Source organism: Schistocerca nitens, chromosome 9 (assembly GCF_023898315.1).
Source record: "Schistocerca nitens isolate TAMUIC-IGC-003100 chromosome 9, iqSchNite1.1, whole genome shotgun sequence".
Classification (NCBI taxonomy): Eukaryota; Metazoa; Arthropoda; class Insecta; order Orthoptera; family Acrididae; genus Schistocerca; species Schistocerca nitens.
In genome coordinates this window covers 288,814,960-288,830,734 of record NC_064622.1, presented here as the reverse complement: position 1 = coordinate 288,830,734, position 15,775 = coordinate 288,814,960, and the positions used below count along the sequence as shown (strand labels likewise).

At 39.5% G+C, this 15,775-nt stretch overlaps 1 protein-coding gene across 1 annotated transcript in view; it reads left to right on the top strand.

Moving 5' to 3' along the window:
• Positions 1–15,775, top strand: part of LOC126202937 (cubilin-like) — a 771,281-nt gene that overhangs the window by 359,133 nt on the left and 396,373 nt on the right. Inside the window, exons 31-32 of the mRNA XM_049937033.1 lie at positions 7,910–8,078; positions 8,638–8,819. Of these exons, the coding sequence (XP_049792990.1) occupies positions 7,910–8,078; positions 8,638–8,819 (351 nt within the window). The remainder of the gene's footprint in view (positions 1–7,909; positions 8,079–8,637; positions 8,820–15,775) is intronic.

Here is a 15,775-nt window from a genome sequence, read left to right as displayed (position 1 = left end):
TTGTAGGTACCTGAGGAATGGTTGTGAAGCTAAGCTGGATGTAAGGAATTCTTGGAAGGCTTGTAAGGGATGATTTTGAGGTAGTGACAGTGAATCAAGTTAGGATCACAGTTCGAACTGTTCAAGACATGGTTCAATATCAGGTTTGCTGTTGGAAATATTTTGGGATTGGATTGCAAAGTGCTATTTCCATTTGACATTATGTGTGAAGGAAAGTACAGATTTGGCCAAAGCAGCATTGTTAAATTCATGTGTAGGACTGAAAATGAGACCCTTGGATAAAAGAAATGATTCAGGAGGGGGGAGTGCCTTAGATGAGAGGTTGAGAACACTGCTGCTGTGAATAGCTCTTGTGATCATGAGTTATCATTGCTCTAGGAGGCAGTGGTGAAGGGTGGGGGAGTTAGGAAGGGTGACCAATCTCAGTTTGTGGGAGCGGAGTGGTGGTTGATGGCATGGCTGTTAGGGAGAGAGTTAGGAAGGGAAAATCCACTGTTGTGGATAGCTTGTTGAGGTGAGGTTTGGCCTGTTATTGCAGTTAGAGGTTGCTTTAGCAGATGATACTATCCAAGAAAACATGAGGGGCAGATAACTGAAGGATTTTGTATGAGAGAACTCTGGTGGAGTGGAAATGGGCAGATGATGCATACGGGTTACAAACGAGCATGGTAAATGCAATTGATTACTGTATTTTAAACTGTAAAAGAGATGGTGTAGAGTAGGATTACTTCAAGGAACAGGGACTTTCAACATTAGGCCTTTGGGGGTAACTCCCAGGGACAGGCAGATTTTAAGGAACACAATGTGGGACCTTAGTTTTTGTAGAGGAAGAGCATGTTTTCAAATGAACTGAATATAATATGCGATGGGATTCGTCATTTCAATAGAGGAGGGTTAGGAGTATTACAGATGGTGGGAGTGTTGAAAAAAGGAAGCAGAGGGAGAAAACTAAGGGAAAAAATGAAGACAAGAAAGGGTGCGGGCCAGAGAAAAAAAAAAATCTGAAAAATCTATAAAAATTTGTACGAAAATCATGAGAAAAGACAAGGATAAACAAGAAGTAATGAGTGGGTGATAATTTCTTGCCAGAAAAGTGGGCTGTATGATGTGAAACAACCGTGACAGGAAAAAAGAAAATCACAAAAATTATGAAAAAGAAGTGATAGTAAAAAATTACAGCAATAAATTGTGATGGGGAAAGATTATGGAAAAGACATAAAAGCAGACAGAAACTTAAAAACACTGCAAACAGAAAGAGGAATTCATTGGAAACAATGGCATCTTATGTGTTTTGAAAATAAAATAATGCAGGCAGTAACACTCAATCAGCGCAGTTTGGTGAAAAATAAATGCACAAAAACATGAAAGTATCAAATACAAGCAAGGTAAGTAGTTGGTGAAAAAAAAATGATGTCAAATTTGCAAATAATTCTGTGACACATGATCAAGAAGTGTAATGAACCATAAGCAAAGTATTACATGCAAATTTGTAAATAACAATGGTTCCATCTAAGTGCACAGAAATCAGTACTAGAGAAGATGTAGGGTCAAGATGTTGAATGGTAAGGTGAATAAATGAGCAAACCAGCACATAAGGTCAAAAACAGTTAACAATTTGATCAAAGAAAATGAAAATAAAGACTGTCAAGGGAGTTTCATAAGAAGGAATGATTGCCACAAGAGATAACTATAAAAACGAAAATCATCCATCTTTGAAAATATAATGTGACTGGATGGATGAAAATTCAAGTCACCAGATGGTGGCAGGAGAAAACATATGCAAAGATTAAGTGAATGTGCAAGATTTCAGAGCCAGTGGCTCCTTCTTCTAGCAGATGGGTTGAAGGGGAAGGAATAGGGACGAATTAAAAGGACTGGTGAAGTTTAGAAAATGGAAGGGTTTGGAAAAGTCACCCAGAACCCTGCATCTGGGGAGATGTACTGTATGGGATGAGAAGGGAAGACTGGTTGTTGGGGACAGCACCAGATGAGATTTGAAACCCTGAGAGCATAATGGTGGAAGATAGGATAATAAACAAGATAGGATTACTGACAAAACATTGTGCAAGAGTTTTATAAGAGCAGAAAGCAAACCATATTGTATCTCATCGGGGAGGGGTGGGGTGGGGGATAGTGTGTATGTGTGTGTGTGTGTGTGTGTGGGGAGGGGGGGGGGGGTTATATACAGGTCCCAAAATCAGAAAATAAAAGGGAGTGAAAAAAGGAAAAGTTGTTGTGCAGTAATTCTGAGGCTGAAGAAATTAACTTGAATTTAAGCCTGATGGATGGCAGTAATGAAGAACATGTTGTAACACCAGTTCCCACCTCCAGAGTTCTACAAAATCTGTGGGAAGAATCCAAATGGCATGTGCGTAGAAACAGGCACCTAGTATCCAGTACTGTTTCACAATCCTTTCACTGATCCCTACAACGTGACCCTGATGCACCCTCAGCTGAACTCCCTAAAACCTGATGACTCCGTCATTATCATCACCGCAGATAGAAGATCTACCAGTGTGGTACTTGGTCGAGTGAAGTATGCAAGCAAGGATCTATGCCAGCTGTCTGTGACTCCTCTACATACTGCATCTGCCATAGAGGTCCTGTCCCTGTGATACAAACTGACCTACAGTCCCTCCTTAAAACTTCGGGCCACTCACAAGGACAAATGCCTCAATCGATATAACTTCTTACCCCACCCAAACGATGCATTCTGACCTTTTACCTCCTTTCTAAAGTATTTAATGTATTTGTATGGAGTGTAGCCACGTATCGAAGTGAAACATGGATGATAAATAGTTTGGACAAGAAGAGAATAGAAGCTTTCGAGATGGGGTGCTACAGAAGACTGCTGAAGATTAGATGGGTAGATCACATAACTAATGAGGAGGTATTGAATAGAATTGGGGAGAAGAGGAGTTTGTGGCACAACTTGACTAGAAGAAGGGATCATCAGATAGTGAAGGGAGACGAAAATTTAGTAGTCATGGGTGAATGGAATTTGATAGTAGGGAAAAGAAGAGATGGAAACGTAGTAGGTGAATATGGATTGTGGGTAAGAAATGAAAGAGGAAGCCGCCTGGTAGAATTTTGCACAGAACATAACTTAATCATAGCTAACACTTGGTTCAAGAATCATGAAAGAAGACTGTATACATGGAAGAGACCTGGAGATACTATAAGGTGTCAGATAGATTATATAATGGTAAGACAGAGATTTAGGAACCATGTTTTAAATTGTAAGACATTTCCAGGGGCAGATGTGGACTCTGACCATAATCTATTGGTTATGAACTGTAGATTAAAACTGAAGAAACTACAAAAAGATGGGAATTTAAGGAGATGGGACCTGGATAAACTGACTAAACCAGAGGTTGTACAGAGTTTCAGGGAGAGCATAAGGGAACAATTGACAGGAATGGGGGAAAGAAATACAGTAGAAGAAGAATGGATATCTTTGAGGGATAAAATAGTGAAGGCAGCAGAGGATCAAGTAGGTTAAAAGACGAGGGCTAGTAGAAATCCTCGGGTAACAGATGAAATATTAAATTTAACTGATGAAAGGAGAAAATATAAAAATGCAGCAAATGAACCAGGCAAAAAGGAATAGAAATGTCTCAAAAATGAGATCAACGGGAAGTGCAAAATGGCTAAGCAGGGATGGCTAGATGACACATGTAAGGATGTAGAGGCTTATCTCACTAGGGGTAAGATAGATACTGCCTACAGGAAAATTAAAGAGACCTTTGGAGAAAAGAGAACCACTTGTATGAATATCAAAAGCTCAGGTGGAAACCCCGTTCTAACCAAAGAAGGGAAAGCAGAAAGGTAGAACGAGTATATAGAGGGTCCATACAAGGGCGATGTACTTGAGGACAATATTATGGAAATGGAAGAGGATGTAGATGAAGATGAAATGAGAGATATGATACTCCGTGAAGAGTTTGACAGAGCACTGAAAGACCTAAGTCGAAACAAGGCCCTGGGAGTAGACAACATTCCATTAGAACTACTGACAGCCTTGGGAGAGCCAGTCCTGACAAAACTCTACCATCTGGTGAGCAAGATGTATGAGACAGGAGAAATACCTTCAGACTTCAAGAAGAATATAATAATTCCAATCTCAAAGAAAGCAGGTGTTGACAGATGTGAAAATTACTGAACTATCAGCTTAGTAAGTCACGGCTGCAAAATACTAACGCGAATTATTTACAGAGAAATGGAAAAACAGTTAAAAGCCGACCTCGGGGAAGATCGATTTGGATTCCGTAGAAATATTGGAACACGTGAGGTAATACTGACTCGATGACTTATCTTAGAAGGTAGATTAAGGAAAGTAAAATCTACATTTCTAGCATTTGTAGACTTAGAGAAAGCTTTTGACAATGTTGACTGGAATATTCTTTCAAATTCTGAAGGTGGCAGTGGTAAAATACAGATAGCGAAAGGCTATTTACAATTTGGACACAAACCAGATGGCAATTATAAGAGTCGAGGAGCATGTAAGGGAAGGAGTGGTTGGGAAGGGAGAGAGACAGAGTTGTAGCCTCTCCCCGATGTTATTCAATCTGTATATTGAACAAGCAGTAAAGGAAACAAAAGACAAATTCGGAGTAGGTATTAATATCCATGGAGAAGAAATAAAAACTTTGAGGTTAGCCGATGACATTGTAATACTGTCAGAGACAGCAAAGGACTTGGAAGAACAGTTGAATGGAATGGGCAGTGTCTTGAAAGGAGGATATAAGATGAACATCAACAAAAGCAAAACTAGGATAGTGGAATGTCAAAGTAAGTCGGGTGATGCTGAGGGAATTAGATTAGGAAATGAGACACTTAAAGTAGTGAAGGAGTTTTGCTATTTGGGGAGCAAAATAACTGATGATGGTCAAGTAGAGAGGATATAAAATGTAGACTGGCAATGGCAAGGAAAGCATTTCTGAGGAAGAGAAACTTGTTAACATCGAGTATAGATTTAAGTGTAAGGAAGTCGTTTCTGAAAGTATTTGTATGGAGTGTAGCCATGTATGGAAGTGAAACATGGACGATAAATAGCTTAGACAAGAAGAGAATAGAAGCTTTCGAAATGTGGTGCTACAGAAGAATGCTGAAGATTAAATGGGTAGATCACATAACTAATGAGGAGGTATTGAATAGAATTGGGGAGAATAAGAGTTTGTGGCACAACTTGATTAGAAGAAGGGATCGGTTGGTAGGACATGTTCTGAGGCATCAAGGGATCACCAATTTAGTATTGGAGGGCAGCGTGGAGGGTAAAAATCGTAGAGGGAGACCAAGAGATGAATACACTAAGCAGATTCAGAAGAATGTAGGTTGCAGTAGGTACTGGGAGATGAAGAAGCTTGCACAAGATAGAGTAGCATGGAGAACTGCATCAAACCAGTCTCAGGACTGAAGACCACAACAACAGCAACAACAAAGGTCCACAAATCCAACACCCTCCCCATCCCATAGTTGCCAGCTTCAAAACACCCACTGAACAAATATGTACCTTAGTTGATCACCACGTGCAGCCTGTAGTACAGAAACTTCCTATGTATGTTCAAGAGACCAACCATTTCCTAGATCATCTGAAATTTTTTCCCATCCTGCTCCCATCACACACCTTGCTTTTCACCATTGATGCCACCTTGCTGTATACCAACATCCTCCATGTACATTTTCTGTCTGCTGTTGAACTTTAGCATCACTTGTGCCTCCTCATTCCAAACCTTGTGAAGTGCTTCCTGTTCATCTTAATCAACTTGTTACCATTGATGCCATGACTTTCTGTACCAGAACCTCCCATGTAATTGGTCAGTCTGCTGATGGATATTACTGTAATCAATGTCCTCGTGGTTCCAAACCTATGACTTATTTCCTGTTCACCTTAATCAACTCCATAGTTTCTAACAACTGCTTTTCTTCTGAGGAACAGACATACGAACAGATTAGTTGCATGGCTATGAGAGCCAGCATGTCTCCTTCCTACGCCAAATTTTTGTGGGTCCCTTGGGCTGTCCTGGGATCCATAAAACTTCAGGACCTGGTTTGATTTAGATGTGTTGATGACATCTTTGCCATATGAACTTATGGTGATGCTGATTTGTTAAAATTTCTGGAATCTCTAAATACCTTCTCCTTATTAGATTTCACTTGATCCTATTCCAACTCCCGTGCCACTTTTCTTCATGTTGACCTCATCCTCACTAAGAATTAGCTACACATTTCTGTTCACATTAAACCCACTGAAAACAACAGAACTTGTATTTTGACAGTTGCCTTCCATTCCATGTGATATGATCCCTCCCATTCAACCTTATCATTTGAGGTAAACATTTTTGTTCCAATGCAGACTCTTAACAACAGTAAACCAAAACTCTTACTCAACCTTCACTGGATGTAATTATGCCAGTTTCAAATGCACATTTACCAGGTCACCACCTCCAGCCCTGGTACATCTTATCCCTTGAAAAAACAGCTTAGAAGTATTATCTTGGTTCTGAATGTATTAATCAATTACTTCCGCAAGGCTATGAATTAAACTACATGTTCCTTCTGCTCCCTTTTCCCAGCCTTATGGCTCTTACCCCTGTGAGTGTGCCCCCTGTAAGACTTGGCCTATGCACCATCCTACCACCAGCTATACAAGCTCCCTGACTGGCAAAACATATACTAGAAAGGCATAGACACCTGTCAAAAGACACATGTCATGTACCAACTATTATGTAAACACTGTTTGACCTTTTTCATTGGTATGAGGATTACCATTTTATCATTTAATATTGATGGACATTGATAGAGGGTGTATACTCACAAGACACAATATCCTGTTGCAGAGCATGCTCTTCAACATGACAAGTCATGAGCACAGTGTCTGTTACATGACATGTACCATCAGGATTCTTCCCCAGACACAATTTTCCCAGAACTCAATAGGTGTGAAGTGACTTTAAGATGTTGCTCTTGGTTTCACCACCCACCTGTCTTGATTTACAGTAATTTCTTCAGTCTCAGTATTTCTTCTCAGTGATTTTTCCTTTCTTCACTCCCTTTTAGTTTTCTACATATTTTATTTCCTGATCTGCCTGTTTTCCCCCACCTTCTACCTTTACTACATACAATGCACATAGCTTTCTGCTCTTATTAACTCTTCCATGATATTTTGTCAGTAATCTCTGTCTTGCATATTATGCTACCTTCCATTTGTAAGGTCTAAGTTTTTCAAATCTCATCCACTGGAGTACCCAACCATCCTGTCCAATCAGTCTGCTCTGACCCAGGGTTGATGGTGACTTTCCTGAACTTTCTCCATTTCCTAAACCTCACTAATTCTTCTTGTTCATCCTTCTTCCTTCCTCTTCAGGCTTTCTGACAAAAGAAGGAGCCACTGGCTCCAAAAGCTTGCACGTTTGTTTAACCTTTATATATGTTTCCTGCTGCCGCTGCTTGATGAGTAGATTTTTATCCATCCAATTACATTTTTTTAATTGATTATTATTGTTGATATATTAACTGGATTGAAGATATTTTTGTTTATTATGAATCTTTGTACTTAGTTTGCTTTATAATACTTGTGTGTAATTGCTTCTTCTCTATATTTTCCACTCAAAAAACTGTTTTTCAATGGTTGATTTAAATATGTGATAATGGCAATCTGTAATAACTATGATAAAAATCTCCATTTATGTAAAGCTGGCACCAGTGAAACAGATCACCAATTAGTTATTTTTCTTGTGTTTCAACTATTGAAAATTTCAATATTTTTGAAAATGCTCCATCACTCACTGACAAATTAGCAGTGCATATCAGTGGTTTCTGAATGTGAAGAATAGTATTTTGACTAGTTTCTTCTTAAATCCTCTCTATTGAGCATTTTGATCTGTTGCTAATTAGAGCTTTTTTACAGATATATGGTGGTATAGATGACACAGCACCCCAACTCACCCAGCTCTGTCATACCCAAGAAAAAGCAATGAACTACTCATCATCTGGAAATAATATGTTTATTCGATTTGTCAGTGACTGGGTTTATTCTGGTAGAGGCTTTAAAGCTTCTTACAAGACAGTAGCATCACGTAAGCCATTTTTATCATAACCAGTGTAGTAACTGCCATTCAGTAGTTGTTCCAACATAATTTGAAAATCATTTTAAATGTTTACATTAAGATCTACAGTAATAAAATAATTGTTCAAGTGTTATTACTATTAACATGAGTTTTAAAGAATGGGTACGACACATGTTGATTCGTTGATTAGTGATACCAGATGCTTGTATATGATACCAGTAAGTAAAGTATATGTTTTCCTTTTGCTTTCAAAGTGCACTTTGAATGGCTGATTTAGTACATCTCTATATCAGTTTTTTAGGTATTTTTTGGAAGGAATGTCTTTGTAAATGTGGCAGAATATACTAGATCTGTCAAATAGTACAGCACTTTGCACTTACATATTTCATATGTACTTATCAAGCTTTTGAAATAATTTCAGTTGTGTAAATGTGTGTTCCATGTATGCTGTAAGAAACATCTTCAGTTCCATTATTCGTGTTTACACTGTTCTGCAAATGTAAAATGAAAAAGATGAAGGCAGTCTAGGAATTATGTCATAAAATGAATTACTTTTCATTATTTTCAGGTTGTGGTGGTCATTTAACAACTCCAAAAGGGTCAATTCATTCAAGCAATTATCCAAACAATTATGACCCCTATGATGACTGCATGTGGCTGATTGAAGTTGACACTAATCATCGAATCAATTTTACAGTCAGTGACATTGACATGGAATCCAGCTCAGATTGTTATTTTGATTACCTTGCAGTAAGTTTCGATCTTCTCTTTTACAACCATATTGATTAAATGCAAGTAATTTCCATTCAGGACCGCAAAATTGTCTGATAATGGAATGGGTTCCTTCAGAAAGTGAAATTTTTGTTGTTTCTGTGTTTCTCTATTTATTTGGTGCTACAATGCAGCTGAAGTATGAATAACTGATGCTACTCTCCTTTTGAATACAGCTCTTCAGTTTTCTCCAACTCTTCTTCTGAACACTGTGAGTAGGGTAGTGGTGGTCTTAAAACAAAAGGAGAACAATGCATTGAGAGCTGGAATCAAAGATTCAATGAACAGCAGTGCAGGTTAAGAGGTGGGTTTGTACTGTTCAGAGATACAATATTTTGCTGTCTTGTACATAACCCAAATGTGGCCTGGATTGGAAAGCTGTGGTTGTTCTTTACAGCAGGTTGTGGTTGACTCCCCATTGTCTTCCTGTTCGAGTTGATCTATCCCTTAATCTCAGGTGGTGCCTTTGTTGAAGAGATGTTAAACTCCAGCTTTCCTATTTGCTATGGATTTGGAAGTAATGGTTCAATTTGCTATTAATAGTAATGTTGAGCAGAACTTTCCTACATTTCAGCTGTATGTGACACTTTCACATACCATCAACTATGAGTTCTTATGGATTTTTAATTTTCTTCTTACAACTTCCATAGATCTCAAAATTCTGTTGGACTTGCATAATATCTTCATGTGCTAAGTTTTGTGTTCTGACAATGAAAGAAAATGCAGTCAAGAACCCTGATCCCATAGTTAGACCTTCTTATCTTCATAAACAAATTGGCACTTTTGTCTCACTAAAGGATGACCTTGCTGGTATGCTGATTGAAGGACACCACAGCTTGGCTACCAGAAAACGGTTGCACTCATAATTTATTCACTGACATAATATTCTGCAAATACTATCATGACATGAGAGTTTTCAGGAATGCGGAAGTTTTATATTAACGCTCAGATTGAGACACAGCAAACAACTTCTGTAAACTTTCCTAAGGACAAATTTTGACTAGTGCTAATCTACTCTAATAATTATGGAAATTAACTTCAAGAATACTTCATATATGTATATGTCCATCTCCAGGGCTGACTCTTTATATAATAGCATTGACTATGTTGGTGAGAGTTTTAAGTGTTCACATGATGCTACACAGGCAGTGGCATAGTCATTAGTAGGCTGTCCTTAGCCATACAGGTCCCAGCAGAGGATACAGACAAAGTGTGTCCCAAAATGTTCCACCTATCTCATGTCCCATCCGTCACCTTAACCCTTCTCACAATACATAGTCCTATGATGCAGTGACCCAAGTAATCTTCAGTTCGATGAAGGGAGACAGAAGGGCAGCTCTCCAATCCACATTGCAGACACCATTGTTGGTATTGAAGGAATCTCAGGCAGAAGAACAAGAATAGTATTAAAAACCAATAAAATTACTCACTGGAAGTAGTACAAGTTTATGCTTCAACAACCTTGCAACTTTGATGGAGAAATTGAAGACCTTTACGGCAAGTTACAAGGATTGTTAAACAGAAGTAATTCACACTGTAGTATACTAATAATCAACTTTAATGCATAAATGGGGACAAAGTTGAGAAACGACTCTTCAGTGGGATAATTGGGATTCGATTCCATGAATGATGTTAATTGTTCCCTCTAGGGAGACTCTTGGCCTAGTGGCTGCTGGGAGCTGCTATATTAATAAACTTCATACATTTCTCAAGAAAAATCGAATCCAAAAATAGGCGTAGATAGGATTACATGAAATTAAAAATTATATTGACTGTGCTCTGTCAAAGGACAAACAAATTATGCAGGATGTGTCAGTTTTAAACCAATTCCAAATTTTTAGTGACCACAGGCAAATAGAACTGGACCTTAAGCTTGGGGGGGGGGGGGGCGCAGGAGGTAGTGGTCTGAGAGAGAGGGGGGGGGGCAATGAGGAGATGGACAAAGAGAGGGGGGAGGGAGGATATGAACAGAGAGAGGGATGAGGATAATATAGATGTAGAGGGGGAGGAGTAGATGGACAGAGAGAGGTTGAAGAGGAGTGGACAGAGAAAGGGTGGAGGAGGAGTAGATAGAGAGTGGGGAGGGTAAGATGGATGTAAAGTGGAGGAAGAGGAGATGTTCAGAGAGTGCATTGAGGAATGGATGTGTGCACTACATGTAATACACACACATGTGGGTGATGCTGTGAATAACAAGCTAGTACTGTGATAAGTTATAGGGTGGAGTGGGTAATGAGGTATTCTATTACTTTATCTTTTGGACATCTGGGGATTTACAGTTCCTTGGCAATTGTCTACTGGCAACCAGTTATTCACTCTTATTATTAGCCAAAAATACTATTAGGGAGAATATGTAATAGCACATAAGTGTGAGACTGTGTACTCCTACAACAGTAGACTCATGAGATTATGTAATATATGTTACTTTCTGGAATTGTGGAGGAGTTGAAACACAACATTATGTATTTCACTAGGCTTGTTGTTACTTTCTTTTTCATATAACTTCCATTGTAGCTTGTTTTTCTATATTGCTTAGAAACTGCTGCAAACTGATCTTGATGGCCAAGAATGATTGTGGTGATTGAGAATGAAAGTACAGCTGGTGCTGTTACTTCAGTCGTTCCATGTTTACTTAATCAATGTACCATCACTTTATCCTGTATTTTCCTTGATTTCTGATTATGGATATATTGTATATTAAGCTGAACCCAACAAGAAAATGTTACGAATCTTATAGACTTCTAGTGTCTAATATTGATTATTTACAATAGTTTCGTGATTACAGGACAACTGAGAATATAAGACAACCCTCATTTTTAAGAAAATCCTTAAGAAGATTTTATTTTTAATGTATTCGGATTAATCAAAATCACAAACTGCTTTATTGATGTAAAATATCTACTCAAAAAAGTTAACATTATATCTATCCTGAACTTATGCCATTTATTGATTGCTTACTCTCTAAATCAGTCACCTGTATTATCATTATTTTTAATCACCACCACCAACATAATTATTTTAGATGGTAGATACACACAACCAATGGTAGGTTAGAAAGGAAGGAATGTGTTTCTATGTAAGAGCAACAATCGAGTTTATAATGTTGGTTGTCACAAATAATTGGCTGTTTCTTGGGACTATGTCACAATTTCTAAGGCAAAGGTGAGGGGGCAACCTGAGAACACAGCTGTTTTTTCCTGAGTACATAGTGTATTTTGTTTTTATATAGGCATGACACTGTGACAATATTCCTTTGTTTGTTGCTTCCAAACATGTCATCTGCTTCCTGCTCTCACATTGGCTGCATAGAATCATCAGCTGATACACCCTCTTCCATTTGCATTATACCTCTCATCAAGCATTGACAACATTGCTGTATGAAACATGTAAATGTGCCACTGACCCCTTTGTAGACTTTTACCATCTCCGGAGAAATTTATACTGTTCTTGAGTATTTGTACAATTTTAAAGTGAATTCAGTTACGATTACAACTGGACTCAGGCAAACTGCAGTTTGAACATTTTAGATGTCCATAAGAACTCAAGGTACATGGGATTCATTCCGATCATTGGCATGACAATGAAATTGGCTGACCGCTCACCATTGCCTTTCCACATTTGCCCTCATATTCAGCCAAGCTGGCGTCACTGTTCACCATCCAACCCTTCCAAATTCTTCAAAATAAGTCTGCATATGGCCTCAATTAAACAGTATAAAATTATTGAACTCAACAGAATAGTTTAATCTGGGAATGTAATATGACCCTTTATTTTTGAAAGATGAATTTGGGAAAAACGATACTATCATAGTCGGGTAGATGTTGTACATTACTGAATAAAAATGCTGTATATGGTTTACTATGGTCCTGTCTAGTGATTTACAAGTTTCTAAATTTAATTTTTTTTAGAAGTAAAGGAGGCCACTCATCCAAAACCAGGAGCATCCCAAAACAGGAGTTGTTAAGAGGCACACACAGACAAACAAAAGAAAACTTGCGAGCTTTCAGAGTAACCGTTTTTTGAGCTAGAGTACAAGTACACACAGAAAACACACACACACACACACACAAACACACACACACACACACACACACACACACACACACACACACACCTATTGTGGTGTGCATTTTGGCAGGTGGACTATGTAGGGTTGGGGTTTGAAGTGGATGTGGATGGGGTAGGCAGGTGGAGAGAGGCAGGGAGAGCAGTTTGGTGTGGGTGGCTAGCTGTTTGGAGGGAGGCAGCCGGTTTGCCTGATGTAAATGTGGGAGAGAGGGGTGGCACTTGCATGGGCTAGGCATCTTGTGCATGGCTGTTGGCACCAGTGGGGAGCATCAAACACTGAAGGTGAAGGGCAGCATGAATTGGGAGGGGGACAGAGTGGAGGAAACGGAAGTATTTAAGGGGGGGGGGGCAGTGGGGTATCAGAGATTGTGGCCTTGAGGCCAAGATGATTAAGGGAGCAAAAGATTTGTTGCAAGGATAAATCCCATATTCATAGTTCAGAGAAGCTGATGGTGAAGGGAAGGATCCAGATGACCCAGGTTGTGAAGCTCTCATTCACATTGAGCATAGTGTGCTCAGGTGGATGTTGTGCCCCACCGGGTGATCAACATTGTCCTTGGAAGCAGTTTGGCTGTGGCCATTCACCCTTTTGTAAGGTGGTTAGTTATTGTACTGACATAAAATGCTATGCAGTGTTTGCTGCGGAGTTGGTATGTGACATGATTGCTTTCAAGTGTGGGTCAGACTCTGATGGGAGAAGACAAGCCTGTGACAGGACTGCAGTATAAAGTGCTGAATGGATGTATCAAACAAGTCTCGTCCTTGGTCTTAAACAGCGATAATATCCCTCTCATAAGGGACAGGGAGTGGAAGTGGCACAGTGATCTAGGGATGTTGAATAAGTTGGGTGAGCAACAAAATACCACTTTAGAAGTGACTGGAAGGATCTTGAGCAGGTTGTCCCTAACTTCAGGTCATGACGATAAATAATAAGAGTCCGTATGAAGAATATGGTTGAGTTGTTCCAGTCTGGAATGATAATGAGGCTCCTCCCACCACCCCAAGAAGCTAAACAGAGCACCCCCTCCCTCCTCCCCCCTCCCCTTCCTTAGTCAGCCATTACCACCCTGGACTGAACAACTTAACCATATCTTATGGTAGGCCTTCAATTATCTATCATTATGCCCTGAAATGAAGGACATCCTACACAAGATTCTTCCCACCCCTCCTAAAGTGGTGTTCCATTGCACACCCAACCTATACAACATCATGGTCCATCCGTATCCTACTTCCACTTCCAACCCTTTGCCATGGGTATCATATCCCAGTGGAAGACCAAAGTGCAAGAACTACCCAGTCCCCCTCCCCAGCGTTCCATACTCCAGTCCTGTCACAGGCTTATCCTATGTTTTCAGAGGCTATGACCCCCTGTGAAAGCACCATGTCATATCTGCTGTGAATGCTGCACAGCTTTCTATGTTGGTGTGATGACCAACCAGCTGTCCAACAGGGCAAATGGCTACCATCAAACTGTTGCCAAGAACAAAGTTGATCACCTGGTGGGGCACTACTTGCAGCTGAGCCTAACTTGCTCAATTTCAATGGCTGCTTCACAACCCGGGCCATCTGGATCTTTCCCTTCTCCACAAGCCTCTCTGAACTGATAGGAGTTATCCTTGCAACACATCCTTCGCTCCCATAATCATCTTGGCCTCAAGCTTCGATAGCCCACTGTCCCTATGCCCTATATCCAACAGTATCCCCTCCACACCTTGTCACCCCCTCCCAACTCATGTCCACACATCATCTTCAGTGTGCTTCACTCCCCACTATTGCTGACAACTATGCATCGAATGCCTAGCCCAAGCCTGCCACCCTTCCCTCCCACATTCTCAGCTGGCAAACTGGCTACCGCCCTAGTCCGCCTGTCGAGTTGCAGCACTGGCTTTGCACATCCAGTGGGCACCATGCTGAAACATGAGTGTGTGTATTCATTTGTGCGTGCCTGCATGCATGTGTGTGTGTGTGTGTGTGTGTGTGTGTGTGTGTGTGTGTGTGTGTGTGTGTGTGTGTGTATTTGCACTCTCTCTCAAAAAGTGATTACTCTGAAGGCTAGCAAGTGTTCTTTCTTTTTTGTATGTATCTGTCAATGGCTCAAAACTTCTTCTTTTCATTGAGTGGTCTCCATTACTCCTAAAGTATTACACTCTATCAGAAGTTTCCTACAACACTATAAACATAGCTTCTGATGTGAGCAGTGCACACCTTCACTGTCATGTTAATTCTTTTTGCAAACTAAATCAGAGGTTTTCTATTCTGATTGTTCTCTGGATGCACAGAATGTTCACCTTTTTCATTTGAGTGCTCTTCTTGTATCCCCATACAAACTTTAACGTCTTTAATTACTTTAATTTTGATGTTCAGATATCATCACACATTTTTAAAGTAGGTATCCATTTAAGTCTTCCTATGTGTGCACAGATCAACCACGGTCTTATCTGTAAATTTCCCTTTAATTCTCATTTTATTCATTCTTTCATGAATATGTGTATTTTGTATACTTTGCTCCTCACATGCTAACGATCAGAAATTCTGTTACAAGGGTGGAAAATAATTATTAACTGTATGAATGATTCTACTGCAAGAAAGCTGGTGACTTGTGTATTTCTTACTCTTCACTTCATACATGCCAATGCTGTGTTTGGTGCTTTTTGATCTCATAACTGATCTGTAACATATTCTTTGATGTGTTTACTCACTAATGAGATATTAATTAAAATTTTATTTCTTGTATTACTTCTCAATCCCTGTAATTCTTGGCAGGGGTATTCATGACTGTAAAAATTCAAATGACACAAAAATGTTATGTTGTTTCTTCTTTAAATGTCTCAGATCATCAGTATTTAAATTTCCCTTATGCCACACTG